This window comes from Eutrigla gurnardus, assembly GCF_963514095.1.
Source record: "Eutrigla gurnardus genome assembly, chromosome: 16".
NCBI classification, from domain to species: Eukaryota; Metazoa; Chordata; class Actinopteri; order Perciformes; family Triglidae; genus Eutrigla; species Eutrigla gurnardus.
Window position 1 is genome coordinate 5,966,495 of NC_139927.1, and position 15,682 is coordinate 5,982,176.

Here is a 15,682-nt window from a genome sequence, read left to right on the forward strand (position 1 = left end):
ACGTGTCAGTGACCTGCTGTTATCGGGAAAGGCTTCAGCCCCCGACCGAGGGGGCTCAGGGTGGGAAGCTGGTGAGGGATCAGCCTCATCTCAGTGTCCACACTCATGGATGTTCACGGCTCGAGCACTTTATGTGCATTTCTGCAGACTTTGCCTGAGGGAATTACCCACAAATAAAAGCGTTATAATCAATAATTGAGTAATTATGTTCATGTATGTCTCATTGCTTTTTGTAAAATGTTGTCATTTAAAAAACAGAAGCCTATAGAATTATATTAGAGGCCTGTGATTGCATATATAATTCATAAATCAATATATTGTGAAGGTTATTTATTAATATCGTTCTCTTCTCTCCTCCAAAAAAAGCTCAAATAAATGGACTTGAGGAAAGAAAAAACTCAACTTTTCTAAATCAAGGTTGCAGGATGATGTTATCTTGCGTTAACAATAGCTAGACAGCGATATGTGTGTGTGTGTGTGTGTGTGTGTGTGTGTGTGTGTGTGTGTGGGTGTGTTTCAGAGTATCATCCCCACCCAGCGTTCCCAGATACCAGTTCCCTCATGTGTCTGGGTGTAAACGTTTAATCCTGATGTATAGCTTCCTCGTGCGTGCCTCTCCAGCAGACAAACACACACATCCATCACACACACACACACACACACACACACACACACACACACACACACACACACACACACACACACACACACACACACGCCTTTCCTCCTGAACAGATAAGATTTTGACCAAAAATACACTTTTCCAGCCGTCTCCTCTCTCCATCTGTTTTTTTTTTAATTTCTCCACAATTTACAGGAAAGACTCCTGTTTGTTTTTTTTCCATCGCTTCATTTTATTTTTTCCTAATTCTGGTTTTATGATCTAGGGGCCGTCCCTGAACACTCACCACCACGATGCCCACACGCACAAGGCTGACGAAGGCTGCCAACATCCGGCGTCGTCCTTCACTGTTTGTGGCGTTAAAACCTGCAAACTACGACTGAACCAAACATCTAAGTGTGATCGGCTCACAACAAAAACGTCAACTTTAGTATATGATGGAGGATGTGTATGTTGGTGTGTGTGTGTGTGTGTGTGTGTCAAGGGTCAAGGCAGGACAGACAGGAAACGGCTGACAAGAACAGAACTTCCTGCGTGAGAAGAGAGAGTGCTGCATCTTCCCTGCATGTGCGTGTATCTGTATATTTTTAAGGGGTCTCACAGTCCGAGGGGATGCTTTGACTTCCTGCCACACACACACACACACACACACACACACACACACACACACACACACACACACATATGCACAAACGTCCCAAGATAATACTATGTCTAATATTTCATGTTATGTTTCCTGTATTTTTTTTTATTTTTAAGTCATGTTATGGTCAATGTCAGTGACTCCTGATAATAATGTGGAAATCTGCCCTCATGTAAATACAGAACAGGACATTTAAAAGGAGCATTGCACATTTTCAATACCGCAATTATGCAGAAATATCTCTTCTAACAGATTGAAAACCTCCATCGTTAGTTCAGAGTTAAGAAAAAATATGTGATTCTGCACCAGACAGTTTATTTGTTGCTTGTTGATCAAATGCAATAATAAAATACCATTCTTCACTATATATTTGGGACCTATTTGCTCCCATTATTACTGATAGCAGTATAATTGTAATGTGAATCTCATGACTTATAAGAGACTTATTTCTGACTTCCTTTATCCTCATTTAATTAAAATAATTCACCACAATATGAGAGGAAAATACAAACTCTTAAAACATAATTCTGGAGATCCACTTACTTTGCAGAATGGTTGTTATTGTAGTTTAATCAAAGATGTATGTATTTAAATATACTTTGTTCCATCTTAAACAAGCACTAACCACTCTGACTGCTCCTAACTAACAAAACAAGGCAAAATAAAGTTGGGTAAATGTATTTTTATTACACTTTTGGACTGTGTCGACAGAAAAGCAGTGAAGTACAGATTTAGCAAAGCAAGAACATCTTGAACCAAAAAAAAAAAATACCAGTGTTTCCACTTAGTGTATTTACCAGTACACAAGACTTTGTGTTGCAATCTGTCAGGGTTTGAAAACAAGGAATCTCAAGGACTTTGTTTTGCAGAGAATCCACATTGAACAAGTATCCTTTTTTTTCATAATTACTGTTTGAGATGCATAACGAGCCCGAGATGATGTGGATGATTTCCCAATCTGTCTTCATGGAATGCAAACAGTCCTTTTATGTACAGTAGATTCACAGTAACAGAGACACACATGGATTTCAGTTCTGTAGCTCAAACTGGGTGAAAGTGAACATTTCTTATCATAATATGGGAACCCTAAATGTAGTCGGTTCTGACATGAACATGAAGTATATATACATACATACTGGCATATCACTACAGTAAATCCATTCACATTTATTACATGTGTACAATTTAAAAACACACCAAATCGGAAAGCCAAATTTTATCATTCAAAAACATTTGAAAAAATACGTGGATTAGTGTTTTATTCTCATCATCAGCAACACAAAAAGCAGCAACCAGCTGTGCATTCACTCTCTGGACTGCCAGGTTAGATTAGATTAGATCAACTTCCACGATGTGAACAATAACGACCCACTGGAATACTCCCGACTCAGCAGCCTTCTGAGACGCTTTAAGACTTAATACACACACGTTACGAAGAATAACACTGAGACGTTTGTGGTCGCTTGCATACATACAGGACGTGCCCACAAATAACAGTGAACGTCTGCACATTCAACATTCAAAATCATGACATTTATCCCCAGAATGTCCGCACACGCCAAACACCACCCATTTACGTATAGGTCCATTTTCATAGTCACAGTATTTAACATGTTTATGGATATTTAGAACTATGTATAAATCAGAAAAGAGACAAACTGAAGCCAATTTCTTGTTTTTTTTTCTCCTTCATTGCGGGAGGTTAATCCCGGTGCTACAGTAAAGGATGCCAAGGACACCAAATTTTAAATATGAATAACATGATGTAGGCCATTTTCTTTTTTTAAAATCTCAAGCGACTCGTCAGGAAATTCTTGTTAGTTGTTAATTTGTCGTCGTGAAACAAAAGCCACTTCCGGGAGAACGAAAATAACGCAGGATACAAGAGCTGTAAAATATTTAAGTGTGGAATATTGCAGTGAAACAAGATAATAATACAATAATATTTAGTATTTTTTTCATATCCCGCCCTTTCTTCTCCCAGAAAAACAACAAATATCTTTCTATTTGTCTTCACATTGTCACGTCTCTCCCATTGTATTCCAGTAGTTTGGCTCACCTTACATTTTTTTCTGTATTCCAGTGTTTCTTCGTCTAATTACCATATCATGTGCTACCTAACAGCTCCCATATCTGACCCTTTAATACAAAAAAAAGGGGGAGGATTCATATACAAATCCTGTTTTTCTGCCCTGGTGAAAGCCATGTCAGCACTGCAGAAATGTATCATTTAAATCCACATGCTAACAGTGGATTTATTAGAATGAACTATTCTGTTGTATTTGCCTCTTAAAGCTGAAAGATGTGGGGAAGACAGCAACGAAGCAGGATTAGGAGATGGGAATGGGGTCTAAGTATTTTCTTCCCTATTTAATTTGGGGGTGGGTCTACTTCCAGGGTTTTGGGGGGCAGGAGATGATGCGATCTTACTCTGTGATTTTCCTCTTGGAAGGAGGCACCAGGTGCGCCGGCAGGTCCGGCGGCAGTTCGTGTCCCTCCAGTTTCACCTTTATCAGGTGATTGGCCAACGCAAACTCCTCATCGTCGAGCATCCCGTCCTTATCGATGTCTGCCAGCTTCCAGATCTTTCCCAGCACCGTGTTGGGCAGTTTTGATTTCACCATCTCCCTCTTGGCGTTGGCTCCCGTCACTTTCCCGTTGACCGGCGACAACGTGTAGAAAATCTCATCGTAGGCCGGTTTGTCTCGGGTGACGACCCAGTCCGCTTCGTCGATGCCCTCGCCGGCTCCCTCGCCGTACCCGTGGCCGAACGGGCCGTCCAAGGTGCCGTCGAACGCGCCGCCCTTCACCACCGGGTTGGGACGCTGGGTTTCCTCCTGGCGGACCAGCACCATCAAGCCAGCGATGTCGTGAGCCAGCATGTCGTCCACGGCCTCCAGGAGTTTCAGTTTCAGCGGCTGGAATTTGTTGAGATCCTGAGATTGGAGTTGGTCCTGGACGGAGAATACAGAAAAACAATCACAAGGTTGAGCTCTCACCTTTCTAATCCTCTAATCATCAATCTACATGCCTTCACTCTCTCCGATTTACCTGCATCTTCTTCAGATTGGGAAAATCTCCCGGTGATATCTGATGCTCTCGTTCGATGCGTTTGTAAATATCTCCGAGACTTCCGATCAGCTCTTTCTTCTTGTTCTCCTTTCCGAACACAGTGGGCATCTCTTTCTTCAGTGCGCTGATGATGTAGGCATGGACCTGCGTCGTGAGAGTGAAAGCACATTTCAACTCTTTAAAGTTGTGGTATTTAAAGTTAGAATCCTTTAAAAGGGAAATTTGACACCTTTTTATGTGTCCGATCAGAGTTGATGGCAAATAAATCCACATTCCTTAGTGTGTGCTATATTGCCTGGAGAAATCTGAGTGAAATCTGTTGTAAAGGTGATGTCATGAATCTAATATCATTTGTTCGGGAAGGAGCTTTTTATTAAACGGCTCACGTGTCAACATCATAAGCCTCAGCCTGTTGCAACCCTGGAGTCTGGGGACACTTGGCACTCCTTTAACCAGCGTAGCATTTCAGTAAATCTCTCAGATTACCTTCACTGGCATTTATTTTTAATATTCCAAACAAACCATAGCAACAATAATGGGAAAACCATGTTTGTTATGTTGCTCTGGTGATACGTGTGTGTGCATTTCCCTGAATCCACCTCATGTCCTTGAAGCGCATCACAAAAAAACGCACGCTGTGTGTGTGTGTGTGTGTTTGAGGGTGTGCACGTGTACATCCTCTGGGTTTCTTCGAACTACAACGGGCAGCGGACTGTCGCCTCTCAGACTTGACTTCCTGTCCAGGGAGGAAACAGGAAACAATTCACCCGGAGGAGAATAGCCACATTTGTCTGGCTCTATTGGTTGTGTGGCAGAGACCAGCTTTTTCTGTCAAGGTTAACAGCTGGCCAGGGCGGGTCGAGCGAGCGAGTGATTGGAAGGAAACACACACACAGACACACACACACACCTGTGCGTAAGACATAGCCAAAATAAATAGCATCCCCCAGACAAAGAATCACCTCTTACGACTGTTTTCTACAGCTGTAAGCACATTCTCCATCAGTGAGCGGCGAGCCTCACCTTGGCTAGTCTCGCCCTCTTGATCAGATCGTTGAGTTTTCGAAGCGCTGCGTTTCTCGGTAGAGACTGAATGTCCTTAAATAAGTCCTGCTCCTCTGCTTCAAACAGCTTCCTGTTGTCTGGAATCAGCAGCGGATGGGACCAAAATGACCCGATGTAGACGCGGATCACCTGCCAAGTGGGGCAGACGGACAGAAAATCAGACAGAAAAGGGTATAATACAGCTAAATAGGATATTATTCATATTTATTGGATTGGATATTTAAGGCAACAAGCAAGAGAGCCCATGGATTGGTTTGTGAGCAAATAACCAATAATAAGTATCGCCACATGCAGAAGTTATTGTCTTCTTTGTCTTTTCACATTTATCTCTGCAGTACACTTTTAAGCCACATGAGGGAGCTTGAATAGATATGGCCTATTGTGACTGTTTCTTTTTTTTAAAAGAAAAAAAGTTTGGATGAAGACAAATCATGCATTTCCCATTGTTGACGGTCACACAAAATGCCAAAATGTTGGATTGTCTGGTGACAAACACCCAACAGGATGGTGGAAAGCTTGAAACCCAAACTCCTGTTTACTATACCTCGGGGGTGTTCACTATTTTCCCCAGCGACCACATCAGGGCACCGTACACTCTCATCAACTGCTGGGTTTCTATCTGGTCAGCCTTGTTCAGCACAACCCTGATAAAAACAAGAGGGAATTTGATAGAAATTTCGGACGAAAGGTCTAAAAGGTCTTATCAGGTCTCAAGCAACCCTGCAGTACCTTATCTTGTCTTCGTGGTTCTTCAGGGCTTTTATCACATCTGAGAACTCATCGGAGATGTCCAGTTTGTGGGCGTCAAACAGCAATATGATCCTGTCCACTCGCTCGGCGAACCACTCCAAGACAGCCGCAAAGTCATAGCCTGAGAGGATCCGAAACAAAAAAGGGAACGTTTAGATGTCACATGAGGGGATGGGAGGGTTTTAAAACTGTTAATATTAATTCTGTGTCCCCTTTTGCTTCTTGTTCCTTTGCTCCCATCCCACACCGGTGTCAAAGTTAGCATGAAAGATCGCGTTTTTAAGGTATTGATCAACACTTTGTACAATCTGTGACTTGTGCCACGAACCACAGCTGGGATGTTGCAATATTCCTGAGAAGACATTATTACAATGGCTTCAGGTCATAGAGGAGGCGCTGTGAAGGACGCCCATATTACAACATGCTGAGAGAAAAGAATGTCTGTTTACAGATGGAGGCGGCCCCGCCAGGGTTCAACCAAGTGGCCTTTTAAAACGAAATAATGAGCCAAAAACAAAGATGTTTTATTGTCTTATTTGGCTGATTTTTTCAGTGCAAAATGCAATCACGGTGGTAATGAATGCATAATGAATGGATGAGATCGTGCCTCCGTAATGCATGAATAAATGAATAAACGATTTCGTCGGCGGGAGTTTGACTTTCTATCCGACTCAAGGACAAAAAACGGATTCTTACCTGGAGAAATTCCACAGCGTGTGAGAGGAGAACAAAGAACAAAAGGACAGAAGGAAAAGATTAGTGAGCTAAAGTTTCCAAATGACACTGAAGTACGCAAGAGGCTGCAACATTGTTCTGCGATAGCAACAAGGAGGTTGTGAGTTGATAGCGGGAAAGAAGCTTTATGTTAATACGGTGAATGTCAAACGGATTTACTGAAGAGAAGTTGTGAAAACTAAATCTACCAGCTTTTGCAGATATTATCGCTTTGAATGCATTCACTTTATACTCATATCTGCTGTTATTGCTACTGCGGCTGCACTGCTGCTCCTCCCAGAAGAGGAATAGTTAATACTCAAGGTGAATACTTTCCAGTACTGACATGAAGCCTTGAAGGCCTCCTTTTACCGACGGTAATTAAAAACGGTCATCTTTCAGTGTTGTCCAATAATTCCTCACTGGGGTGTGAGCAAAAGTTTGGCAGATGTAGCAATGAGTATGGAGAACATGGACATGGTTTGAACTTTCTGTCCTGAAAGCTGTGGAGGGTTAAGAAAGAGAGATATATATCTTGATATTTTGATTATTTTACTGGAATATTCTTCACAATAAGCACTTTTCACATGACGTGGGGAAAAACAACACTAAAGCCTAAAGCTCCACGGACGATTTCAGAACATTAACATAGAGAATTATGGTATAGTAAATACATTTAAAGGGACCACATATAAAACAATTAGGGTTCATCTGTAAAATCTATTAGTTCTTGAGTTAGATGTTGGCCATAAATACATTCAAACCCCCCCAAAAACAACTATGATTTCATCCTGTGAGGATAATCACTATAAACCTCACAGCATATGGAGAATAGTTGTGAAAACACCTCCCGAGGCGAACACATGCTCTCGTTAAATCGGAACATATGACACATCTGACTAAGATATCTAATTGGCGAGCAAACAAAAACTAAACTCAGGGACGGATATGTATATTTTCCCCCCCCGAAACCATGTGACAAAGACTCTGGTAAAGAACACGTAACAGTATCCATAAAGTTTTCAAAATATCGCTGTGATTAGCCTGGTTGAAGGCCGGGTTTATTATCTACAATACCTCCGTAAGGACATCTATGTAGGCAGCTATAGCCTGACTCCTCATCTGGACACATAGACACAGACGTTGGGGGTGAAACCATAACAGCATGGAGAAGAATGACACACACAGACACACACAAAGATGAAACACATACATGACATGGAATGAATGAACAAGTGGATGGAAAATGTAAAAGGATCCCACACACACACAAACAAAAGCTCCACCATACACACTAACAGAGAAAACACAGCTGTGCTGACTCAGCAGAAGTTTAACCTGTATTTCTTATTATTTTTTATATATATATATATATATATCCAACAGCCGGGTCACACCTCACTGTGCTGTTTATTTGATTTGACAACACGTTGACGTGGGACTCTCCGACCGTCCAAATGGACGAGGAGAGGAGCTTCGATCAAACTTCCAACTGTAAATAAAAGCCCAGACTCTGTCGGTGCTGACGGAGCGTTCACTGTTGATTCTCAAACAGAATAAATCTGCAGACAGAAATGTTCTCCTGACAAACATTCATTCCTGACCCAACCCTGCTATGAAGTCATGGGCTGAACTCAGTGACTGCAATATGTTTCTTGTTCTTATTTCACCCTTTGGAGCTTCGTATGTATTTTTGTTTGTACATATTTGATCGTGTCAGCACTATGAATGTCATGATACGCTCCATGCACAACCTTATTGGAGCACCAGAGGAAATGCTGGTTCCCATGGGGATGGGAATGCAAAAAGCATGACATTATCATAACACTCTACTGGTGCCTTTGGCCTTTACACCTGAGCTGTTTCGGCTGCAGGTGACTTCCACACACAAAATGAATACAAGCGAAGAGAAAATAACGTTTTTGTTGCAGCTAAAATCGGCTCCATCTGCAGTCAAGACCTGTCGTGACCGAGTACTAATCTCTTGATACCTGGGATTTGAGTCTCTGGCCGATATGAGAACCGATCTGACACCAGTGATTTATTAATAAGCCGAAAGTCTCACTCTCATTCTATTGTGTGTAAGACAACATCAGACTTGACTTAAACAACTTTGTTAATCAAAATGTAACAAATAACGACGTAACAAATCATGCAGACGCAACAAATTGGTCAAAACGTCCAGTATATATGCATAAACTACAAAAAAATGTAGTCCATTGTCACAATACCCAATCCAGCTCTTAGTCAGTACCGGGACGAAATTGGTATTTATATCAGTGCATCCCTAGAAACATACAACACTGCTTTCTCTGTGAAACCGTCAGCAGTCGATGGTTACTGTGTGGTGACAGCCGATAGAGAGCAAAATGAACAGTCGAGTACAAACAAGGGGAGAAAATGGGCGATTCCAAGTGTAAGACGGGTGAATGTGGGACCGACTAAATTATAGCTGTCTTTCATTATCCCAGCCCTTTTGTTCTGGTGTTGTATGTTAGCAGTTGGTATGGTGATGCCATCATTTCACTGTGGGAATGCCAGCCATGCCGGACACATAATCAAACTGTAAGAAAGCCAGGGAGGAAAATCCTTGTAAGCTTTCACACACCTAAACGTTAAAGTCTCTGCCTTCAGTTGAACACCACGGCTAGTTCACTACTATCAAAGTGTACACAAGGAGTATAATTAACCATATATATATATATATATATATATATATATATATATATAGCTGGGTTATTTAATCTCTCAATTTTGTTTGTCTCGTTACAAAAAATATTCCCCTATGAGCTGACCTGGGTGTCAAGAGATAAGCACGCATATTGAGATGAATGGGTTTGAGGGTAATTAAGAGAAAAATAGTCATCTTCGTATTTAACGGCCATGTGATTTTGCCATCTTCGTTTAGATGAGGGTACTAGCCCGGAACATTTGCTGCGAGTCGTAGAAAACATCTGTATTTCCCTGTCTTGGTCTGATAAATGCACAGCTGCAACACAGTCGGAGGCATTCGTCTGGTTTCTCTTTGGCCGTCATTTTGTAAAATGAATACGGCATCTGTTTGTCTTTGCAAACTGAAGGAAATGAATCAATTGGATTAAGTGCTGCCATAAAATGAATCCCTCTCAATCATCACTTATGACTCACTAGAAGTGTGTGGTGGTGTCTGTAGCTGCCATCTGCGTGGACTTTCTTCTTATTTTGCTGTGTCGGGGAGGTTTTATGGGCTCCTGGGCCTCATATGGAGGTTCACAAATGTAACATATCATACCTTTTAACGCGATTGATGCATTACAGATGACATTTATAGCTGCTCCAAATAACAAGTTAAAGGATTCGGTGTCTTGATCGCAATAAAATTCACCAAGGAATGTGAACGGGAGCACACATTCAAAGCTCATCATTTTTTTGACGCAGCTTCCTGTTCTTTTGAAATGAATGAAGCATAATCCTCCCGATAGCTAAACGCTAAAATAAACACACGCATCCAAAGGAAATGCTGACGCGGTAGTTCAGAGTTCAGCGGGGGGGCTGCAGCATAATGGGTCCAGGGGAACACACACACACACGCACACGCACAGACACACACACGCACACACAACCAGAGGAAGATAAGAGAGTGTGTCTTACCTCGACTGATTCTCTGTTTCTCTCCTGACAGAATCCCTGGTGTGTCAATCACACTGATGCTTTCCAGCACGGGGTTAGGCAGCTGGGCGCACACAAACCTAAAACACACACACACACACACACACACATGCACACACACACACACACACACACACACACACACACACACACACACACACACACACACACACACACACACACACACACACACACACACACACACACACACACACACGAGGAGAGGAGGGTTAAAAGAAACCAGACAGAAGTGTAAAACGTTTTAGCAACAAACATGGTCCTGCACCAGAGCTCTACCTCCCTCTCTCCCCTCTATCTCCCCGTCTCCAGCTGCATAAATACTAACGTCTTGGCGCTCGTCCTCACTCTGAACCCCCCTAATCCCCACTGACAGTCAGCGTTTCTGCTGTCTACTTTCAGCAGTGGTGGGCCCTCACAGCGAGGGCATCGCTGCAAGACTCTTTGGCACCTCTCCTTTTTCCAGAAGGATGACTCTGCACCGTCTCTCTCTCTCTCTCTCTCACAGCCAGCCATTAGAAAAGAAAAGCCTGACCAGTGAGCAGAGGGAAATTCAATCACACAGGAATGTAGAGCTGTGGTGTGGATTCTCACTCTCACTCTCCCTTTTTATTCTCCGCTCTGTTCCCCCCCCCCCCCCCCCCTGACAGCGTCTGCCATCAACGCATGCCATCCTGCACTTTGTGCAAAGTGCGTTTTACCTGTTGAGGAACGCGTTCCCAAACGCGTTCAGCTTCCTGAAGGGCTTCTTGGGGTCAACCACCAACGCGTTGCCGGGGACGACCCCCTCTGTGTCCCCGTGCATCACCGCGATGAAGGAATCCGTGGTGGGTTCGGGGCCGATCCGCATGCCGGGAAAATCCTGCTCCAACAGGTAGCTGTGAGGGGGATAGCATGACATAGCATCACACAAAACAAGAGGGCAAGAGACAAGATGTTTTTTTTTGATAAGTGGATGTTCCAGAAGATTCTACCTGAGGGAATAAGTGTATAGGGGACATTTTGCCGCTAGTTACTGTAAGACACTAATATGACTTTATTATACATTAGCATCCACTTTTTCTTTAGTAGTTAAATGGAGGAAAATGATGCTACTGTACATGCATGAAAAAGCGTATTAAGTTCTCCAACTGTTACAAGGCGTAATTCTCCGCTCCCACATCTGCTTGTGATTGGCTTCAGTCACATCATGATGATGAGTTGACTGAATACCTACGACCGACCTGTGAGGCAGCAGGCCAGATCCGTGCTCCATCTAATTTGAAAGATGTGCCGCAGTGTCTGGATGACGTGAAGAAACTCAGAAATCAACTTTAAAAAACAGGTCTGCCTTGAATTAGAAGCTGATAAAAGATCAGGGGGGGATGTTACGTCATCGTGGGCTGGAGGGCTGCTGGAGCCACTGAACCCAGCAGGCGTGACGTTTGACTTGTTGTCATGGAGGTATTTGGCCAAAAAGAAAGTGGAGTTACACGATCAAAACATTCGCAGGAGAGACACGGAGGTGACTGCAGGAATCGCAGCCACAGCTGTAAAATCTTGGACCTTTATCTTACAACAGATGGCAAAACTAGATTTCGGAGTCGCTAAATGAGACTGAATCTGTAAAAGGAATTCGGTTGAGCGCTACCAGCGCTGACAAGACGTAAATGTCCCAGCTTGCCTTGTTTTCCTTTACCGAGGATGAAAAACAGCTGAATGAGGTCAAAAAGGTCACGTGGGGCAACATTTTTCAGCAGCCTTATCAGAAATTACACCAAAGAACTCAAATTTGTCAACGCGTTTCTGCTGCAAATTGGGGTTTTCAACTTAAACAAAACAGACGCAAACTCTTGACTTCATCTGGAACCGTTGCTGCGGCAACACAGCTGACTTGCATCTCATATGTTTAAGGCGTGAAAAGGTTGCTTCCCACCCCCCCCCCCTCCGCCCCATCTGTTTATCCACATGTTACGGATGAAGATTAGCGTGTTTCACAATCCCAACAATGTGAAGGCGACCCATAAAAAGAGAGATTCAGGCGATTTACAGCTAAAAGAGGTCATAAATTTAAAAAGTGTGAGTGTGGGATGCTTTTTTTTAAACTGCGACCAGATGTAAGGATGGTTGACTTATACACACACCTTGTCAGAGGAGTCAGCGGTGCCTGGTAGAGCCATCCCTCTGCACACGTCTGTGTAGTGTGTAGTGCAACATCAGACACACACACACACGTCAGCTCACACATCATACCCTTTACTATCTCACACTCGGTGCAGTGTGAGGAAACTGACAATTCCCAGGCCCAGGCTCCGGCACCCCACGACCTCGGAGTTACACTTTATTAGGTGTGAAGCATTAACGCACCTTCAAAAATCGCCTGTAAAGGAAAACTTCTGGGGATAATTTGCTCTTTGGGGGAAAAAAATCAATAAGATTCAGCCCTAAAATGAAGACCGGCTCAGATTACTGCCATAAAAGACGGATTATATTACCCCTCCACCAGCATCTCTTGCCTCTCCATCCATTTTTCCCCCTCTTTCTTTGAGCTGCCAGACACTCATGCACATTTTATGACTTCTTTTTTTCTTTTTTTTAAATCAAGCTAAATATGATGTCCTCGTGACATTTCAAAAAGTCCTTCATCCAGGAGACGCTGCGATATGAAATGAAGGCGATGCCGGGGCCGAGGTGTTACTCAGCAGTTTGTGAATTCTGCGTCTTGCCGTTACAATGCCGGCGGTTTTGCGAGGGACCGGAGGGTGTAAATAAAAAATACGGTATCAGCAAAACACAGGAGAGGAAGGAGAGGGAGAGAGAGTAGGGATGTCTGCACCATTCTGCCTTATAGCAGGAAGTCACTAACAGCATCCTCTCTGGCTTTCAAAGGGCTTACCCCACGCTAATTACCCACGATGCTCTGCAAATGTGTGTGTGTGTGTGTGTCAGAGGGGCATGTCGTTAGTAGCAGTCCTGCAGTTCAAAGAGGCCCAACGCCCAGCTGCTAATATCTCCCGCTGTCACACAGATACACATAGCAGAGATACTCAGAGGTCATATAGGCATGTAGAGTTGTCCAGAATCACTTTAAATTAAGCTATCACTGATGAGCATATGAGAGGTTTCCGCCCGTGTTTGTCTTTGTAATAAAGCACACGTGAAGTCAGTTATAAGCAAGAAAAAAAACAGCTAAAAATTGCGTTAAGTTGACGAGGCTGAGTCTAATCGGCCCCAGATGATGTTTTTATGATCTGGAGTCACCGAGAAACAAACACACCTCATCAGAGAGGGCCGCGGTGCCGGGCGGTGCTGCCTCCATATGCATAGAGTTGGCAGGGCCTGTTATGTTGGCTGTCATTGTAAACATTTTATGGTTTCAATAAAGCTTGTGGCTTGTTTGTCTGTTTATTTGTTTTAATGCGTACACTATTCTTCCTCAGCTTCATGTGAAAAGTCAGTTAGGGTGTGTCAACCTCTCCCTCTCTATCTTTCTGGTGGCTTTGCATGTTTGTGTGCGATTCCCCTTTTCATATGTGTGTGTGTGTGTGTTTCCTCACCGTATGAAACTGGTCTTGCCGGTGGAGTACTGTCCCACCAGTAGGACCATGGGCTTGTTGTCAAAGTCGGCATCCTCCAGAGCCGGGGAGTGGAACTCGTGGAACTTGTAGCCCTCCTCCAGTGGAAGAAGTTTGGTTTTGTAGAGCTTCTTGAGTCCCTCGCTGACCGTCTGAAAGACTTCTGGATCCTTCTTCCTCCTGTCGTCGCTTCCTAGCCAGCTGAACATGGTCGCTTACTGCTGGAAGGCCAGTAAAGGCCTCGGATGGGTGGAACCGGTCAAAGACGCCGTTTGTCAGGTTGCTTGAAAAAATGAAACTAAGATCTAAACCCACCTAAAAAAACAACAACAAAAAACTTTTAAATCTTTAAATCCAAACAAAAAATATGGGAATAGACACTTTTAAAATAATCTATACATGTATTGTATTTTTAAAAATAATAATAAAAAAATAAAATGTCAGTTATCTCAAATTAAAAACACATAGAGATGCAATAGCAGTCACTAGAATGGGTGGTGACTTGTTGTTATTGATTATATTGAGGCTTGCTCTAATGTTACGTTCAACCCATTTTTCTGTGTCAACAACACATTTTTTTTTTAAATCAGAATTTAAGTCCATCGGTACTCCCCAAGTCCAGGCCACTTGGTCCAAAAACACTGCATTCAATGAATTTGTTTTTGAATACCGATCTATTTTATATACTATATACGACATACATCATAATTACGCATGCACAACATCACTTTACCGCTATTCAATGCCGTCCCAACAGCTAGCAGAGGAATCCCAACAATGATGCACCGAGCTGCTGTCAGGGGGCAAAGCCGCCGCTATTCGACTCTTTCTGGCCACAAAACAAAGCCCGGACCTCGTCGGGACCAGCGGTTACTATATTAAAACATAAAAAATAAAAAACACTACACACGAGCGGCCGGCTTTCTGTCACGTCGCTGGCGCTGAATGTAGCGGCGACTGACGACCTGCAGCTCAATTTAAATGTCGAGTCGAAGGAAACCCGAGCCCGGCGGAAGTGCCCAACGGCTGGCAGTCCGACCCACCGCGGTCCCGCCCTGTGATGCGCGAGGGAGCTCCGCGAGCTGAGGCCGGGCGGGACGACGCCATGATGGATGAGGAGGAGAGATGGAGGAGCTGCCGTTTAACCGCAGCGCGCCACCTACAGGTAACTGTAAGCACATACTCATATTTTATATTTTATATATATATAATATATATATTATATTTATATATTTTTGCAAATATAACCATATTTTATTGTATTTTTATTATATTTTTAATTTTGTAATTTGTATTATTATTTAATATATGTTATTTTCCTTTTTTTTTTTTTTTTTTTTTTTTTACAATTATTTGCTATTTTACTTCTTTTTTGTTAATGCATGACTTTTAATTGAATAATCCTTTAACAGAATATTTATACACTGCTATTTTTAGCCTACTTCTTCCACCATTGTTAGTCAGTGATGAAAAGTATAGCTCATATTTATACAAGTACTTGTAGTACTTGTGCCTATTTTCATTTTATGCAACTGTTTATTACTAAGTCGCTCATTTTCAAAAGCATTCAAATGTACACACAAACATAACTTGTAT

General features: G+C 42.8%; 1 protein-coding gene across 1 annotated transcript; it reads right to left on the reverse strand.

The window, feature by feature from the left end:
* Positions 1-1,932: 1,932 nt before the first annotated feature.
* Positions 1,933-15,040, reverse strand: ehd3 (EH-domain containing 3). Its single transcript, XM_084030392.1, has 9 exons — positions 14,820-15,040; positions 14,069-14,401; positions 11,234-11,410; positions 10,497-10,594; positions 6,132-6,273; positions 5,947-6,046; positions 5,361-5,531; positions 4,317-4,481; positions 1,933-4,219 (listed from the first exon to the last, which is right to left on the reverse strand). Exons 2-9 carry the CDS (start codon positions 14,293-14,295, stop codon positions 3,692-3,694), a joined length of 1,608 nt encoding a protein of 535 aa, XP_083886518.1. The 5' UTR covers positions 14,296-14,401; positions 14,820-15,040; the 3' UTR covers positions 1,933-3,691.
* Between the last annotated feature and the right edge of the window lie 642 nt (positions 15,041-15,682).

Bases quoted from the DNA above. Each gene is read 5' to 3' on its own strand.
- ehd3 (XM_084030392.1), bottom strand. From the start codon at position 14,295: ATGTTCAGCTGGCTAGGAAGCGACGACAGGAGGAAGAAGGATCCAGAA. The intron at 6,047-6,131 runs GTACTGCAGGGT...TGTTTTTATCAG, and splicing joins AACCACGAAGACAAGATAAG to GGTTGTGCTGAACAAGGCTG. The intron at 4,220-4,316 runs GTAAATCGGAGA...TTCTCCGTCCAG, and splicing joins CCAATCTGAAGAAGATGCAG to GACCAACTCCAATCTCAGGA.